Genomic DNA, 16,298 nt, shown 5'->3' with positions numbered 1-16,298 from the left:
GGCTTTGTTTTGTTTTATGTGTGTGTGTGTGTGTGTGTGTGTGAGAGACTGATACGTGGAGGGATCTTTACTGGGCGTTGCCTGCGAAGGGTTAAAATGAGTCATTATTAGGGACTGATAACGTCATGCGGAAAACAATTACTTTGAAGTTATTGCTGCTAAAGGTGTCTCCAAGCTGTTGAATCATGGGATGAGTTTGGTTTTTCACACACTGCTCCTGCACCTGGCTCAGTCTTTGTTCCGTTAATAAGAACAGAGTGTAATTTGTTAAACGTTGCTGTTTATCTGAGGCTGTATTCACCCAATGTTAAGCCCTGTTCAGGACCAGATGACTGATACACAAAACCTTAGAATGGATCAGCTCTTTAGACGTCCTTAGGTTTTGCCTTCCTTTGCTCCTCGCTCCTCTGTGACATTAAGCTTCACAGGCTTTTTTAAGGAGTCTCCATGGACTTGTGAGCATGGACGAGAAGCTGCTAGTTCCACTCTTAAAGCGACATTTGAAGCACACATAAACGTGCTGCACTTCAATCAAATTTTTAGCCCTCGTGAGGAGCAGGCTGAAAACATACTGGCTCCTGATTGCGTCTTTCATCATGTAATTTCCCAACAGCCCAATTCTTCTTCTTCTTTTTTAAAAAGCTTACATCTCCACTTCATTACACGTATCTTGTGCGAAATATAACTGGAGCTCATGCTTAAACAACTCTGACTCTTTTGGAATGTTTCTCGGGAACAACTGATAGCATCACGAGGGTTCATTTATTTCTAATTTCTGAACGCTCACACCCGAGCTACAAAAACAATTTTGAGTGTTTAGACAGATTGTACTGTACTCTCCACCCAGAATCAGGAAATTCAGCAGTGCCTTGCTCTGCTGACATCAACCCAAAGTGACCCAACACACTTATTGAACACTGAGGTAAAATCCGGAATATTATGCTCTGTTTTACTTGAGACAATGAAATTATTCACAAAATAACACATTAAGGCTGTTTTAAGAAAAAGGGAAAAATACAAGTACTTTCAGAGCAAATATAGAAATATATTTCCTTATTTCTTACAGTGATACCACTTAACATGGGCTGGTGTGCATCATTCTTTGAACGTACTCAAATAACCTCATGCTCCACTACAGAGTGCTAAATCAGCTCTGAGTCTGCTGCCATCACCAGTCGGAGACTGAAAAAGCAGCCGGTCATCTCATGAGGATGTTTACTGCGGATGGCCAGTTCGTACTGACGCTGAACAGAGAGCAGTCAAATAGAAAGTATGACTCCCAGTGGGCTGGCCGAGCACACTTATTGGAAAATGTAATCCTTTGATCACATGGGGTGTATTAGCTCATCTCATGTCCTCAGCTCGCCCTCTCATTTGCTGCACATGGAGGCGAATGAAAGAGAGAGTAAAAAGGGATACACACCCCGCCTTTGTCGTAACCTAAGTAACCGACAGTATCAGGTGAACCCGCAGGCCGCGCGACCCGGACAGCGTACAGGGTTTCCGCTTAATGCCCGGCTGGGCTTGAAAACTGCCCCGTCTAGGCGGAGCCCTGGTTGTGTGGTTGGCCTGTACCTGTTAGTATCACAAGAAACAAAGTAACAAAGTGGGAGGACACTGTGTGAATGTCAGATATGAGAATAGATCACTGTTTGCAAAGCAAGAGCAGTGTTTTCCACCAGGCCTCAAGCAGACCTGCAAAGCCTGGATTACAGCCTGTTGTCTCAGGGAGAACCTTGGAGCATGTCCTCTCTTAGTTTCTCAATTTCTCAGAGAGATTTGCTGGCTTGATTCTGTGATTTCAAAACCTGTTAGTCAGATTGATCTGTTACTCATAAATCAATTTTTTTCAAGGGATTTGTTCAATAAGAACACAGTATACCACCAGCTTTATGCTTGAGGATGTTATACAAGCTACCGCAGATTCTTCCAGTTGCCGTCACCATCCTGAACCTGCCCACGTAAAGAAAGAGAGGGTTAAAATGTGTCCAGCTATAAACTTCCAATCAACCTAACCCACATACACACACATGGGAGTTGTTGGTCAGATCATTGCTGTGTCCCTGATTTGTATTCAGTGGCTGCTGTGGTGGAGTTGAGTTATGAGCTCTGACAGGCCGAGAGGTGTAGCATTAACCAGAGAGAGAAGAAAGGCAGGCAAGCTAACCTCTATCTGCCACGCACATATCTAAAAGAGTATTTAAGGTATGTGGTTTTGATAATCTGGTGATGTCTGCTCAGGTGGTATGGTCGAAATGAAATATAAATGACCAGAGTAGGCCCATCTGTCACTGAATCTATCTGATCAGAGCTAACAGTCGCAGCGGGGTCATAAAACCAAAACATACAAAACTCAATGATTAACAGAGGGTGGGGAGATGAAAGTGGGGCGACCAAAGGAGACCAAAAGAAGGTGAGGAAGGGCACAGGAACTGGGGGGGAACACATAAGGAGGACATAAATCCCTGCCTACAATAACTGTCACCACCCATGAACCACCTGAGATGGAACAAGAATAGAAGACAGTGGGTTGAATAGAAGGGACGAAGAAAGTCCCAGTCGACCGTGAGCAAAAATGTGTTAATATTTGTGTAAGATGTCCAGTCATTTGTGGGCACATTTGATGATGTGTTTCTTTCCTATTAACAAGCCAAATTGACCTGCAAGATATGTAAGATAACAGGCAACTGATACATTGCTGTAGATAAAAGAACAAGTTCAGGCAGGTCACTAAAAAAGATATAGGTCGAAACATAATTGTAGATAATGTGCAGGCTTTGAACAGTTAAAGCTCAAAGTCCAAAGCTCATTCAAAGGACAGCAGAGCAGGCAGAAAATGGCAAGAGCAAGTAAAAAAAAAGGTAATAAAACAAAGTGTGAAAAAAAGGATGTCAAAGCAAAAATCACAAAAACAAAAAGTCAAGGAAACCAACATAGTTCTGTCAAGCAGCTGATCGTCATATGTGCTTAGAAATGACACAGTTTAAAAAGATCTCTAAATTCCTAAAATGAACTCAGAGGACTGAGGAGCCTCTGGTGGGAGAAACCAAGATGTGAGAATAGGAGGTGAGGATATATACATCTAAGAAATGGAATAGAAGATGTTGTTTGATGATGCTATGAGGTAACATAACAAGTAGCCTTAGGGAATGCAAAGGTATTTGTTAGAAGAGTTAAATTACTATATGACGCTGACATGAAAGAGATTAAAGGGACGCTTGTGGAAAACAAATGTTTCGAACATTACAATTTTCAACTACAGCTATGTTTAGAGCTGAAAAAAGTAACACCCATGAAAAATACACACATGTACTATGTAGCTGAGCTATGACTGAAATAACTGAGAATCTTAGGGGGCCAGACTGGATTAGGCTGTAATAACATTTGGCACCACTGGATGGGAAGTAGCATCTGGTCTGATCTGAGCCCACAGAAGAAAAAGAGAAAGCTGTGGATTGCACCGACAGTGCTAGCGGAGACCATAGAGGTGACTTGGCAAGAAGTTGAATATTACATATCATGTAATATTACGTTAATTGAATACTAACTTCACCAGCATCCCATTGATCCCATTAAGGGTGATTAGCTACATTACAACTACTGTTTAGTCATCACTCCCTTTAGCACAAACAGGCCTAGCTCAACAAACACTGGTCCTTGATGATTCATCCAGAGATGTGGACTGTAAGCCCATTCTTTCCTGGCTAAATGCTGTATTTGCTGCAGTCTCTCATGGTGACCTAAAACAGACTTAATTCTGATTGGAGGTGACTGACTGCACCTCAGGACCCTCTGTGAGGGCACACAAAACGCAGAGTTAAACTTAGCTGCAGCAGCAGCAGCGACTGTGCGTAAAAATAGGAACTGCCATTCTTTTCCTAATTATCCCTCCCTGTCTGTCGCCCTCCGGTTGATTCTCTTTTGACCTGACAAGGGGATTGTGGGAATGTTTCCAGAAGACCGTGAGCTGTACTTACTGCTTGTCGTTAACTTAAAAGCTTTCTGTGAGCCGAACTGAAATCTCTGTAAATACAGATACAGATGTGGATGCCTCACAGCAGAGACACAGTTCATCCTCTGTTCAGTGCATTCATCTCAAAACAAGATAATAAATCTGTTTGTTGCCAAGTGGTGCGTGGGAGTGAGTGCAAGAATCCCCTCGGTGACCTTGGAAAATTAAAGGCCACTTATCGACGCAAACCGGGCTGAGAGAAGATGTAAGGCTGTAATGCACACTGCAAAAAAACTGTCCTGTAGAGTCACAGAAGCAGATGCTAACTGATGCCAAAAGGGATAAAAACTCAAAAGTGTAGAAGCAAGAACTTAAGAAGAAATTATGCAGAAAACATGTAGAAGCTTAAGTGTTTTGTAAAAGTGTATTTTGTCCAGTGGCTAAGTGCACAAACACATAATATCCCTCGGATACGCAGGCAACAGCTGGAAATAAAAACGCAACAGGTGCTGCAGGTTATCAGAGGCCACGTCTCCCTAATGGTGCAGGGTCTCATTTAGTGTGATTGATGAGTTAATGAGAGACTGACAGCATCCGTGAAGACTCATCTGTGAGCAGGACAGAACAGGCCTGGCGCGCTCAAGTCGGAATCCTCATTTGGAGCTAAAACTCCCCTTCTCAGCGAGGTCCGACAGCTCAAGTGGCTGCTTTCAGGACGTTTTAGGCAGATAAATGACCATTTTGAAAAATGTCTTGCTTTTCCATCCACCGTCATGTTTTTGTTAGAGCTCTGTAGCTCCAAACACTCTGTCAGCCTCTGCTCCCGAGGCTGATGCCAATCCAAGCCACCTCTCACTGTGCGCCAAACAGCTTTCTGCGCACGCTGGAGTCTGCAGCCGGATGGGGCTTGCACGACCACATCATCTGCGAAGAGCAGGGATCCAGTCCTGAGGTCGCCACACCGGTCACCACCATTACCTCTGCCTTGAGATCCATTTCATAAGGAGAGGAATCAAGTGCTTAAGTTCAGTCTGTAGGAATTCCAAAATCTGTAAGAGCAAACTTAGAAGGCTTGGAAGTTGTGAAAAACAAACTTACAGAAACTTTGGGGTAGATCAGTTTAAAAAGAATAGATGTCAGTCTACTTTGAAAGCGGTTTCATTCATTTATTGATCATATTCAAACATTTGTCTAGGACGGGAAAATAACTTGTTTTCCTCAGAGATGACAACCACAGTAGAGTCCTCAAGCCTTCAATTCTAAGCGTGAATGTATATAGGCATCTGTTTGTTGTGAAAACCTGCTGCACGTCTAGCAGCTGCTCAAACGTCTGACCTCCTTAACCTTTTCTCAAATTCAATTGCTCGAACAAAAAAGTCCAATTCATGTCATTTTATGCACTCATCTGCCTCTGGAAATGAAAGAGATTGAACATTTTCCAGACGTGGACTTTTCTGTGGCACAATAATCCCTTGTTCTTTCCTGCACAGGGACCTTGGGCCTATTATGATAAATGAATGGCATGTTAGTCAGCCCATAAATGCTGCGACACAGGGGAATGGATACAGAGGCTGTTTCCAACGGAATAATATAAAAGCAGGGCTGTGTCTGAAATAACCCTCTCAGATACGTTTATCATTAATACTGACGATCAAGTAAGCTGTTCAGAAGAAGAAGAGCCTTTAAATGGAACAAATACCCGCTGACTTCGTCCATCTTGAGTAACGAGAACGACAAATTGTGTGTCATCTGAATCACGCCACACACATCAGACTCCAACAGATTCTCTAATATTGGCACTAGAACACATAACTGACTCCCACATGCATGTCAGTGCACTGGCAGTGAAAACACTGGTGTTTATCTGCTGTGTAAGTGCAACGATATGTATGTGTGTGAGAGAGACATGAGTTAGGCCTGTGTGTGTTAAATCATGTGACTTCTGCCCACAGAAAAACAACGACTCATTCTGCCAACTGTGAGCCGTGTCCCAGACACAAATTCTTCCTCCTAAGTCTACCTCAGCGGCATTCCGTCATGCACGGCGCATGAACTAACCCTTCAATTTGAAACAAGTCAGAAGCACTTCAACGGGAAGCGGGATGGAAACACCTGTAGATCCACATAGAAAGACGACTGCCAAATGTTGGGAGCGCAAAAAAGAAGCCGACGCAGGCTCGAAAACCGGTTCACCGAGTCCAACAGCCTGCTCGAGTCCAAGGTCTTGAGCTGCAGAGAACTGGAGTGTTTTCTATAAACTCAGAGACTGTTTTTTCTTTTTTTTTACAAATCTACAAAGAGTGACTTCTGAAAATCACAACCTTTTAAGCTCTCGTTAGACACGATTATTCCAAACATCTGAAGCGATTCCAGAGAAAAAAACAAATCTGTGTCAGTCTCCTAAAAGCCACGCTGAAAGCGGGCCTCAGATATTAGATTCTTCGGGGATGGTTTTCGTCTCAGTTCTCTAACCCTTTCCAGAACACAGATCAAGGAGTAATTACAGCCGCTTACAAACCAGATTTATTTGAACTGCACTCCAAGAAAAGTCTAAACGAGCTGTTTGAGACGAGCAGTGACGGCCTCTCTGACTGCTGATGAACTTGATTTCAGTGATGTTTAATCTTACGTTGGATGTTCTTTTCTTGTCCCCCAGCTGGACGGGACAAGCTCAGATGAGACTGTCAGGAGTTTCAAATTACAGATCAAACACTGTGATGTAGAGAAAATGCAGCTTATGAAGACGAAAAACATGCGTCAAATCCCGATTAAGTCCAAAGCTGGAACACTGGGCAGTGATTGCAAGCTTGGGAGTTTGTTTGTGTGCACAACGCTCAACAGCACGGGGCTGATGTTTTAATTGAATTTAGGCGCTCATACAGGAAGCCAGTGGACTGAGCCCCATTACAGAGCAGTCCACAGCCACAGAAGGCAGAGAGATCACAACAACTGAAGCTACCGATGGCTTCAGCGGCGACATGATCATAACCGGTGTCTGCTGTTACTTCAATGAAAATCCAATAATGGGACGTCAACAAAAAAAAAGTAGCCATTGCTTTTCTTAGCACTTTCAAATATCAAAAGCAAACAACAAGCAAGACCATTTCCACTCCTTCAGTTTGAAACTGCGGTCATTTATGTTTTGACCTCTCGGGGACACGTTCAGTAGGACATCAGTGTTTCGTCTGACGTTGCGTTTGTGCCCACAAGAAACACGTCTCCGGTACTTTGCTCTGCCTTTACTTAGCTCACGGGCTCACAAACATTTTATGATTGCTGTTTGGTGCTGAGCAAGTAACTATTTGATTTTTACTGAAAACATCTGCCTGCTGCAGCACGAAATGTCATGCGGAGGGGATTTTGGGAGTTGGACTTATGAATGAAGGCTGAGGAACACTCTCATGGGCTGTGGTCACTAATGTGACTCTTTTGTTCAGTTCTTTTGGCATTTCTGATCCTGTTGTTACTCCTGCTTGTTTGCTCATTTTGGAGCCGTTTTTGGTGGATTTGGTGGAGTCCTACTTTAGTCCATAAGTTCCTTTGTTCTTCATCTCGTTGCCTCTTGAGTGCTCCTGCATTTGGATTCAGAAAACCATCTACTGGTTCATCAGAGATCCCTTTAACACTACTCAACTTTAATTGAATTTGAAAGCGAACAAAACACTACTCTCAGGATTTCTTGAATTGCTGGCTGCACGAGTTAAAATTTAGGTCAGGGCATAGCAAATCAAACTCACTCCAAATCTCACTTTAATTGAGCATTCTTTCTGCATAAATGAGACTGATCTTGAGCTGGGAGTAGATCAGTGAGAGAGAATCATTCTGAAGATGCCATTCAGTGGCTAAAAATTCTTCGACGACATTTAGGGCCAGAATATTCAGACTAACCAAAATTGCATGTTGCCAAAAGTGTCCTTTCCTTGAAGGCGAGAGGGAAAAGTTTAACTCCTTGCTAAAGAGAAGCAGAGGAGAGAATAAAGGATGACAGCGCTCATTTTCCAAAGGACAGGCTGAGGAAACTTTGGTGCAACAGGTCAGAACAGGATGCTACAGGTGAAAAGCCTATGGTGACTGCTGAAACCAATGTGACAGGAAGGAAGAAAGCAGTGATGAGGGATTTCCACTCCCTTTTGGACTGAGAGCTTCGGACCAAGTTTGAGGCATAGATAAAAAGTCGTAGGTGGAGAAGAAGGAGGGCAGAATCTGTTTTTTGGAATAACTTCTCAACTTTCCCTCTTGAGTTACACGTGGCAGGAAATACAGCCTCTATAGAGTAGGGAAGAATCAAAGATGAATGGCATACAGGGCTATATGTGTAGCACAGAGATGCACCTGGGTTTACAGAAGCTTTTAAAGCAGAGGAGAGCAGTGAGATGCATAGAGAAGCATTGGCAGAACATAGCAGATTAGTGCTGGAGAATGAGATATGACGAGGGGAAGGAGGGATATCTAGCAGAGATGAAAAGTCATCCTCTCTTTATTTAACAGTGTGTTGCCTAAGCTACTCTGTGGGGAGTCCATGACTTAGTCATTGGCACATAGTAAATGGGATCTTCAAAGGAGGCCCTGCTCACAGAAATCAAAAGGCTTAGGCGAGCCTTACGCGGCAGGATAATGAAAAGTGGAATATCACACCCTGTACAAGACAGTTGGAATGAGAATGGAAAAGAAATCTGCTAGCAGTCTTGTTCCACAATTATACACCAGACACATTTTTCCCCGATTATCTCTAGGCTCGAGTAGCTTTCTTTACGTTCTTCCTCCCTATGTCTGTCATTAGTTTTCACTTTTCCTGACCTCAATTTCCTTTTTTTGCCCACAAATCGACTTTCATTTTCACTTATCATTATAAAAGGTGATCAGTCAGTTTAAATCCTACTGTATCCACATGCGAATACGGCTCCTTTCGAACGCCGGTAGATAAATAACAAAGCAGCGATCCAAGGTCAGGAAGATGGCTGCGTAAAAGAGAGGAAGCGCAGAGGAGTGAAGAGGGAGCGAAAAGCCAGAGGAGGGAAGCGATTTCAAGGATTTTCACAGATAATTCAGGTTGAGAAAGACACTGTTTTATTAAACGGCTCGTTTGACATCTTATCTTATCGAAGACAAACTCGGAGGCAGGCTATCCTGTGAGGAGAGCCAGTTGAGGTTCTCCCTTAGGAGTGGACAGTTATGAGAAAGTAATATGAAACATCTGCAAGCCCAGCAGCTGCATCACAGGATTTATATATATATAAAACTTAAATAGGGTTCTAGACAGTCAGTTTGTGCATGTTCCTGGCTCCCTTTGCACTACTGACAACCTGTAGCTGAGGTAACGTGTGTTCAGAATGAATCAACCTCATCCACTGTAGCCACTGTCGTACTGCTCTAATCTCTACATGAGTACGGTTTCAATTACTCTCCTATATATGTTCTGTTTAGGGTGAGAAAGAGAGTGAAGATTGATCTTATATTATCTTTTATAATGTGATTTATGTAGGCAGAAAAGTTGAAAGTCTTGCATGTAAACGACCTCTCAGGTGAGACAAAAGGCAGGGCCCATGCACTGTTGAGGCGGCTGCCTTCACCGTGGCGTCAACCCACTAACAAAAGGTTTACTGGTATATCAATAAAGTCAGCTTCAGGAAAACTTGAAGTTTTCTGTCGCTCAGTCTGGCTTTGTTTTGGCTTTTGTGTTGCAAAAAGCAGCTGCCGTCACCTCAAACGCGAGAACTGAGCCTCGTTTTTGCCATGCTCCAGGAATAAAATGTGCGCCAGGGGTGCCCGAGCGTAAGTAAACTGGCTGGAATGCAGGAATGCGTTCGCTCTCCAAAGTTTCTGAATAAACTTTCCATGAATGAGGCGTTGAAAACAGGAGAACAGAATGCTGCAATCATACCGATGTTCGACCACCCTGAGAGAAAACGAGCTTGTGCTTCTGTGCTCACTCAGCCGTCCCTGATTTGTGTACACATAAACACACAAATGCGTAGAATGTAGCTCTTGATAAGAGAAGCCCTTGTTTAATGGACAAATGATGCACGAATACGCAGCAAAACAAAATGAGTTCAGCTGTGTTGGTGAAACGCTGCTGTGCCCGAGGGCCAAACTGAACTATAAGATAAATACAACCAAACAAAGTACATAATTCACTATCAAACTGTTGCATGTATTTCATGTCGAATTCAAACTGCAGTCAAAAACACAACCAGAGGAGAAACTAAAATCTGGAGAACAGAACAGCCTTATGTTTCTCTTAAAATTATGAGCGACAATGTCGAATAAAAACTCTGATCCAGCCTCCAGCCATGTTTACAGACAGTTCCTTGGATAGCAGTCAAGTTTGTAAATGAGTTTAAGTCAAAGTGAAACTATGTGTAGGGTTTTAATTCTAACTGCCAGTTATTCCTTTGCAGAGTGCAGAGCAACCCTGAACCTACGCAGTTTTAACTCAAAAACAGAAGGAGCCAAAGAGCGATCCGCTTAAAATGTCACGACCTGACAATCAGAGGAATAAAATGTAGAATAAATGGTTTCGGTCAGTCTTGGTTTAGGACAAAAAAACAAGAAACAGAAAGCTACTTCTCAGAAAAAGATTACATCAGCAGAACCCGAGCGAGAAACAGTTCTCAGCAACGAGCCTTATCTCCCAATCTGTCTGTCAGTGTGAGTTTGTGTTGAACCAGTTAGTCGGGCTAGTATTTTTTTTTTTTGTTCCTTCGGGAAGCGTTAACAGAGCCAAATATCAGTGTGGAAAAGGCTCAGAGTCAGAAAAACGAGTCCCACTCCTAGTGACAAGATCACACCCACTTCCACTGGACCACGCAGCGCTGCATCGGGAAGGATGGAGACGCGGCGGGAAAGCGCTTACGTCAAATATGTTAAATTCAGAGTCAGTCTGGAATGAAAATGCTCTGTTTGTCATCAGGAAAAACACATCACCGGAACAAAAACAGGAAGAAGGAAAAAACACTTTTGCCGACTCACACAACCCTCTTCTGCACACTTGTGCAATAAGCAGGAAGCGTTGAAGCTGACTAAGATAAAGTCAGCATGGGAATATTGCCACTCTGCACCTGAAACAGCTTACTGTAGGAACTCATTCTCATGACCACACACATGCTGGTATACACAGCCAACTATCTACATCAGCTTCACTTTCAGGTCGAGTCAAACTTCTCACGTTTAAAAGTCCTGTTTCACACATAACCTCCTCCTCAATGAGGAAAGCATCACTCAAGGCATAGAATTGTAAATGAATAAACACTTTTGACAGACTACCCAGACATCCTGCTTTCCTCTTACCTGTTCTCAGCTTGTGTGGACGTCCCAACAGCCAGAGGCCGTTTGGTTTTCCCTGGTTGAGGGATGGAGGGGAAGACAAGTTATTTCCTGTCTGCACCTTCTTCTTTTTCTTGTGGATGCTGTTTCCCATTTTGGGGAGGTTCTGAAGCCCTTAAAGTGGGTCTACCATCTTGCCTCCAAGCGACATTACATCTGTACACTCCAGCTTCCGAGTCCCTGCGGTCAAATCATTCCTGCTGATTCAGCCCCTCTGACACACGCGCCACGCTATTGAGTATCTGCGCTAAAGACCCACTGACACCATTTCTGTAAGACAGACGAGCTCCAGCTCGGATCATCAAAGTAGAGTAAAAAAAAAAAAAAAAAATGAAGCAACACACAGAGGCTCTGATGATGTCGCCCCGCTGCTCATGCACATCAAGCTCCTGAAGGATCGGCAACATCCAACACTGACAAGCTCAAGTGTGTGCATGAATGTATGTCAGCGACTGTGTGTGAGTGCCCCTCCCACTCCCTGCCTTCACCATCGCTGTTCTCCCAAGCCGAGCATTCACACAGCTGAGCATACTCACACAGGCACATACACAAACAGCTCCAACATATAGATCCTTAAATACTTAAAACAGCAGTCTCTTATGCCAAGTGACACCTCCTCTAATTTTCTCCTATTGTTAGTGGTGATAAGTAGTCTTTATTGCAGATCATTATAGGCACAGCTGACAGTTCCTGTCAACACAGCCTGATGTTGGAGAAAACACAGATTCCCCTTCCACAGTGTCTCTTAGACACACACACATACACAGAAATCAGCTGATGGTAGGGGAGCGGTATATCAGGGGTGTTTGTTTCACAAAATATGAGGGCTAAATACTGACTGATAAAGCTCTGACAAAAAGAGTGGCGACTGAAAACGACGATGGCGGGCTTAATTATTCAGCTGATCGTGACGGGCGCCACTCTTTTGTCTTCTGAAATTCCTGAAGCACACGTACGATAAAGACGGAATCTGAAAGAGCAGAATCTGTGCCAGCCAACGGGTCGCACACATCAAAGCTGGTTTTAAGATGAGAATATTCCAACTACGCTGGAGGAAATACAGAAGGAAAGATGATCGGGAGCACTAAAGAATCAGCAAAGACCCAACATATCAGTGTTTTCTGTCAGTTTTTTGTCAAAAAAATCTAGCAGCAAACACATTTGCCCCTAAATACTGGGATCATGATGCCACAACCTTTTATCCCTCTATGGCTGTCGTTCTAAAGGCAGAGCCTGTGGATCGATAGTCATCGTGAGCGAGGTCAGAGGGAGGCTTATGGAAGGTAAGAGATGATATGACACCATCCGCACAAAGGACGCTGCTGACATCACGTGAAACTGAGATTCCTCATAGGAAAGAAAAAGAAGAGGAGAGAGGGAGAGGGGCGATGAGGAGCAAGAAAATTAAACCAAACGCTTATCATCGTGGTCACTCTTTCCACGTTTCCTCTACATTTATGTTTCCCTGCTCCTGGGATGTGCAGAGAACTGCTGAGAGATAAAAAGCCTCCGATAAAAAGCAGATTTACTGTTTCAGGAGGGGATGAGGTGGGGGGGTCGTAAGGAGAAAGCTGCAAAGAATTTACAATCCCTCCTTTCCCTTGAGGAGGGATCGATTTGAGCAGCAGGACTTGCTGGGACTTTCCAATTATGAAATATAATTGCTTACCAAATGCGGGCTAAAATGCATTTGCATTAGAGAAGAAGAAAGGAATATATGTGTCTGTAGGATATCACTCAATACTCCTATCGCAGTGTAAAATGATCTGTAATGATGCACTCAGAAATCCTCCTAATGTAGCCCCAACAGAACCGCACCCAGTACATTTGTGCTGGTATGGTGCTCCTATCTCATCCGTCATAGAGCTGAAAGAGTGCACTTAAGAGTGTCTGTGTGTGCACCGACTGCTCTGTACTCTGCCTTCACATATGAGCTGCAAAACATGATGCCAAACATGCCCTAGATCCATTTAAATGTGAGAGCGATCAAAGTCTGTGTCACTGTCATGAGATTTTAGAATATGACAAGTGTGGGGAGCTAAAAGGCGAACAACAGTGCATGTGTACATGAAAGGGCAGCGGTGTAGAGGAATGCCGTTGTCAGGGGATAGTTGTCAGGGAAAGTGGTTGCCAGGGTGATCATTGCAAGGGTCTTGAGGACCACCTTTCTAAATGTTTGAGTTTGTAGTCTTATTTGACTGGGTGATGGAGTGTGGAGAGGAGTGAGCTGGGGTCCGAAAATAGGGGATTTGTTAAAAAAACAAAACAGAAGTTAGAAATGAAAAGACTGACAGTCAGCATGCATCGTCCTGCAATCTGTGATCTTGGTTTGAGGCTTTTTAGTTCAATATAAATCAGCCCAGCGCTCCCATCTTGTGGCAAGGTTTAGCTATCACCATACAAGCCCTACACGCAAAAAAGTAAGTGTTAAAACTATGGAAAACCTAAAGCAACAAACCTCTCCTCTACTCACCTGGTTACCAGGATGAAGAGTTCTTCTCCAAACTGCTGTGACAAGATTTTACATGCACTTTGTTCCGAAGAGCAAAGATCATTTCTGGCTGTCACAGTAAGATTACTTCAGGACGCCAACCCATACTTTTTCCCCTGAACTTAGTTCAGTGTGTTAAAGTGTTAGAGGAGTTCAGTCCTGGTTCTGTCCTCTGGTAGTTGAAGTAACTAAAACACAGGTTGAAGAACAAAATGATCCAGTGGTCACACAGCTTCAAACCAGCAACATAACTGACTAAGCCTCCCAATTTTTGCATCTCAAACTTAACCTACTCCGCCGATGAAGGACAAGCAGCAGTCTGGTCCGCTGTTCGCAGCAAGACAAGATTTTATAAATACAGTTAAACATCTTAATTAAGCCTAATTTCACCTTCCGGTGCGAAAATAGATCTGTTTTTTCTAAGAAGACAAAAAGAATCAATATTGACCTAACTGTCAGCCCATCCGCAGAGCTCCACTTACTTACAGTAATGCTACATTGAAATAGCAGAGGGCCCTGGTCTTCCCCTGATGCTAGTTGCTCTCGGTAGCAAGGGCCTTTTTTTTATGTTCCATTCATGTATACGTGGCTCCAATTACAAGGTGGTAACATCTCATTTTGACATGTGGCTCAGTGGGATTTGGACACTTTCAAGTTCGGCCCATTTCATGTCACTCCAACATTAGGTGACAGACTTCTCTCTGGGGGGGGGCTGGGTCCTATCCAAGCTGTCATTGGGTGAGGGGCGGGGTACACCCTGGACAGGCCGCCAGTCCATATAAGAGTTTTATCTCAGTTCAAAGTATTTCAATCTAATCTTTAGGAGGAGAAAGTGCACAAACATAAGCATGTGTCATAAGCTTCAGCAGCAACGAAAGTGGTGACTGCCATCTAATTCTAATCGGGTGTGGCCCAAAAAAAAACTTACGAGACAGTTGTATGCTACTGCATGACCAGCAAGGGTGGAGAAAGGTGGTGCCAGTTTTATGTACATCTTTATCTACAACTCTGAACTGCTGCTGCTTTCATTTCCAGCTAAATATAAACCTTTTAGGAGTTTTTAAAGTCACAAAAAGCTCCGACAAGAAACAAGAATAAGATAAAATAACACCGTTTGGTGCTCTAACTCACTTTTACAGATCACAGATAATCAGAACATATATGGCTGTGAGTGTCGCTTTACTCAAGACTGACTGAATTCCTGGGTGGCTTTGTCATTGTGCAGTCTGTTCTTCTCCGTGTAGGGAAAAAAAAAACAAACAGCAGCTGGATGAGTAAACGGTGCTCAACAGGTGAATCTATTGCAACACATTATATAACAGGAACCACACACACACACACAAACTTACACATGCAGTCCTGAGGGGTAAACTTGTTGTGGTTCTCTGTGTATACAGACTCCCACTACCCCAGTCCTATGCTGATCTCTTCCAGCTGCTTCCCCCGCCACATCAAACACAGGACATCCCATGAAACAACCCAATACCTTTAATGCCATAAACAGCACCTCTGCAAAACAAAGCTGGAGGATGATGACAAGAGATTTTAGTGACCTCTCCTAAGGTACACGCGTGTATTTGGGTGGGTTGTACAAGAGGCATGCACATAAATATATGTTTCTCAGGAAAAAATAGATTTAAAATGACTTAAATAAGCTAAAAAATGGTGATAAGGACAAGTGTGGCTTATTTGGGCCGTATCACCCATGAAGGTGAGCTTCACGTTACCCCTCTGCACCGCTGCAGCACGTCTCATCGTGTCACTCTTACCACACTTTGGGCCCCCACATTAAACGTGACCCGAGAGACAATTAACGCTTTACTCCAGACGTCACAGCCGGACGCTATTGTTGCCTCGCAGTATTGCTGCTGCAGCAGTGCGCCCCTCACAATGCCGTTGCCTGGGAGACGTTTACCTCTCCGACGTAGCTTTAGGTCCGCGGTGATGGATGAGGGCTGGCGGTGTCTGCTTACCCAGGTAAAATTACCTCACTCGTCCGTGTGTGCGTGTGCCTGTGCGGTGAACGCAGGGGACAGAGTGAGGATGCATTAAACTTTCACACTCCTCCCTATCGGCATGCACTCCACTCTCCGCCTCTATCCTGTCAAACTGCATTAAACTGCTGAGTTGTGGCCTGTAATAAAGCTAAAGCTGTATACAATACTTTTTATGTAATGAGATGTTTGCTCCACAGTAACTCTGCCAGGTCTGTAATCTACATTAGAGTTTGTGAGTCTACACACCCTGACTGTGATGTGGCTGTCACACACATGGACAAACCCGTGCATTTAAAGGAACTCCAGCAAAGAAAGGGATCCATTGCAAGCACACTTACGAGGCCTGCGTGTGTGACACAGTTAAAAGCGCTGTCACACTGACGCAGTCACACACGCGCATGCAGAAAACAATGGCTGCACACATGGAGACACACATGGAATCCGAGGGATTGCGCAAAATGACCTCACCGCTCAAACAGCAGCCAAAGATGGGCTGAGCGGGACAAAGCAGGTAGTTGCGGGTGCCTCCGTAAGC

At 43.9% G+C, this 16,298-nt stretch overlaps 1 protein-coding gene across 3 annotated transcripts in view; it reads right to left on the bottom strand.

Annotated features, from left to right (window-relative positions):
• nhsl3 (NHS like 3) overlaps positions 1-16,298 on the bottom strand; it is a 35,525-nt gene that overhangs the window by 12,198 nt on the left and 7,029 nt on the right. Inside the window, exon 1 of one of the 3 annotated variants that reach the window (XM_072371166.1) lies at positions 11,240-11,682. The exons of the other annotated variants lie outside the window; for them this stretch is intronic. Coding sequence (XP_072227267.1) covers positions 11,240-11,369 — 130 coding nt within the window. The 5' untranslated portion in view covers positions 11,370-11,682. Of the gene's footprint in view, positions 1-11,239; positions 11,683-16,298 lie in introns of those variants that run through there. 3 annotated transcript variants of the gene reach the window in all.

This window comes from Leuresthes tenuis, unplaced genomic scaffold (genome assembly GCF_036924035.1).
Source record: "Leuresthes tenuis unplaced genomic scaffold, fLeuTen1.0.hap1 SCAF_18, whole genome shotgun sequence".
Classification (NCBI taxonomy): domain Eukaryota; kingdom Metazoa; phylum Chordata; class Actinopteri; order Atheriniformes; family Atherinopsidae; genus Leuresthes; species Leuresthes tenuis.
Note: the sequence above shows the minus strand (reverse complement) of the source record. Positions and strands in the feature narration are given on the sequence as shown.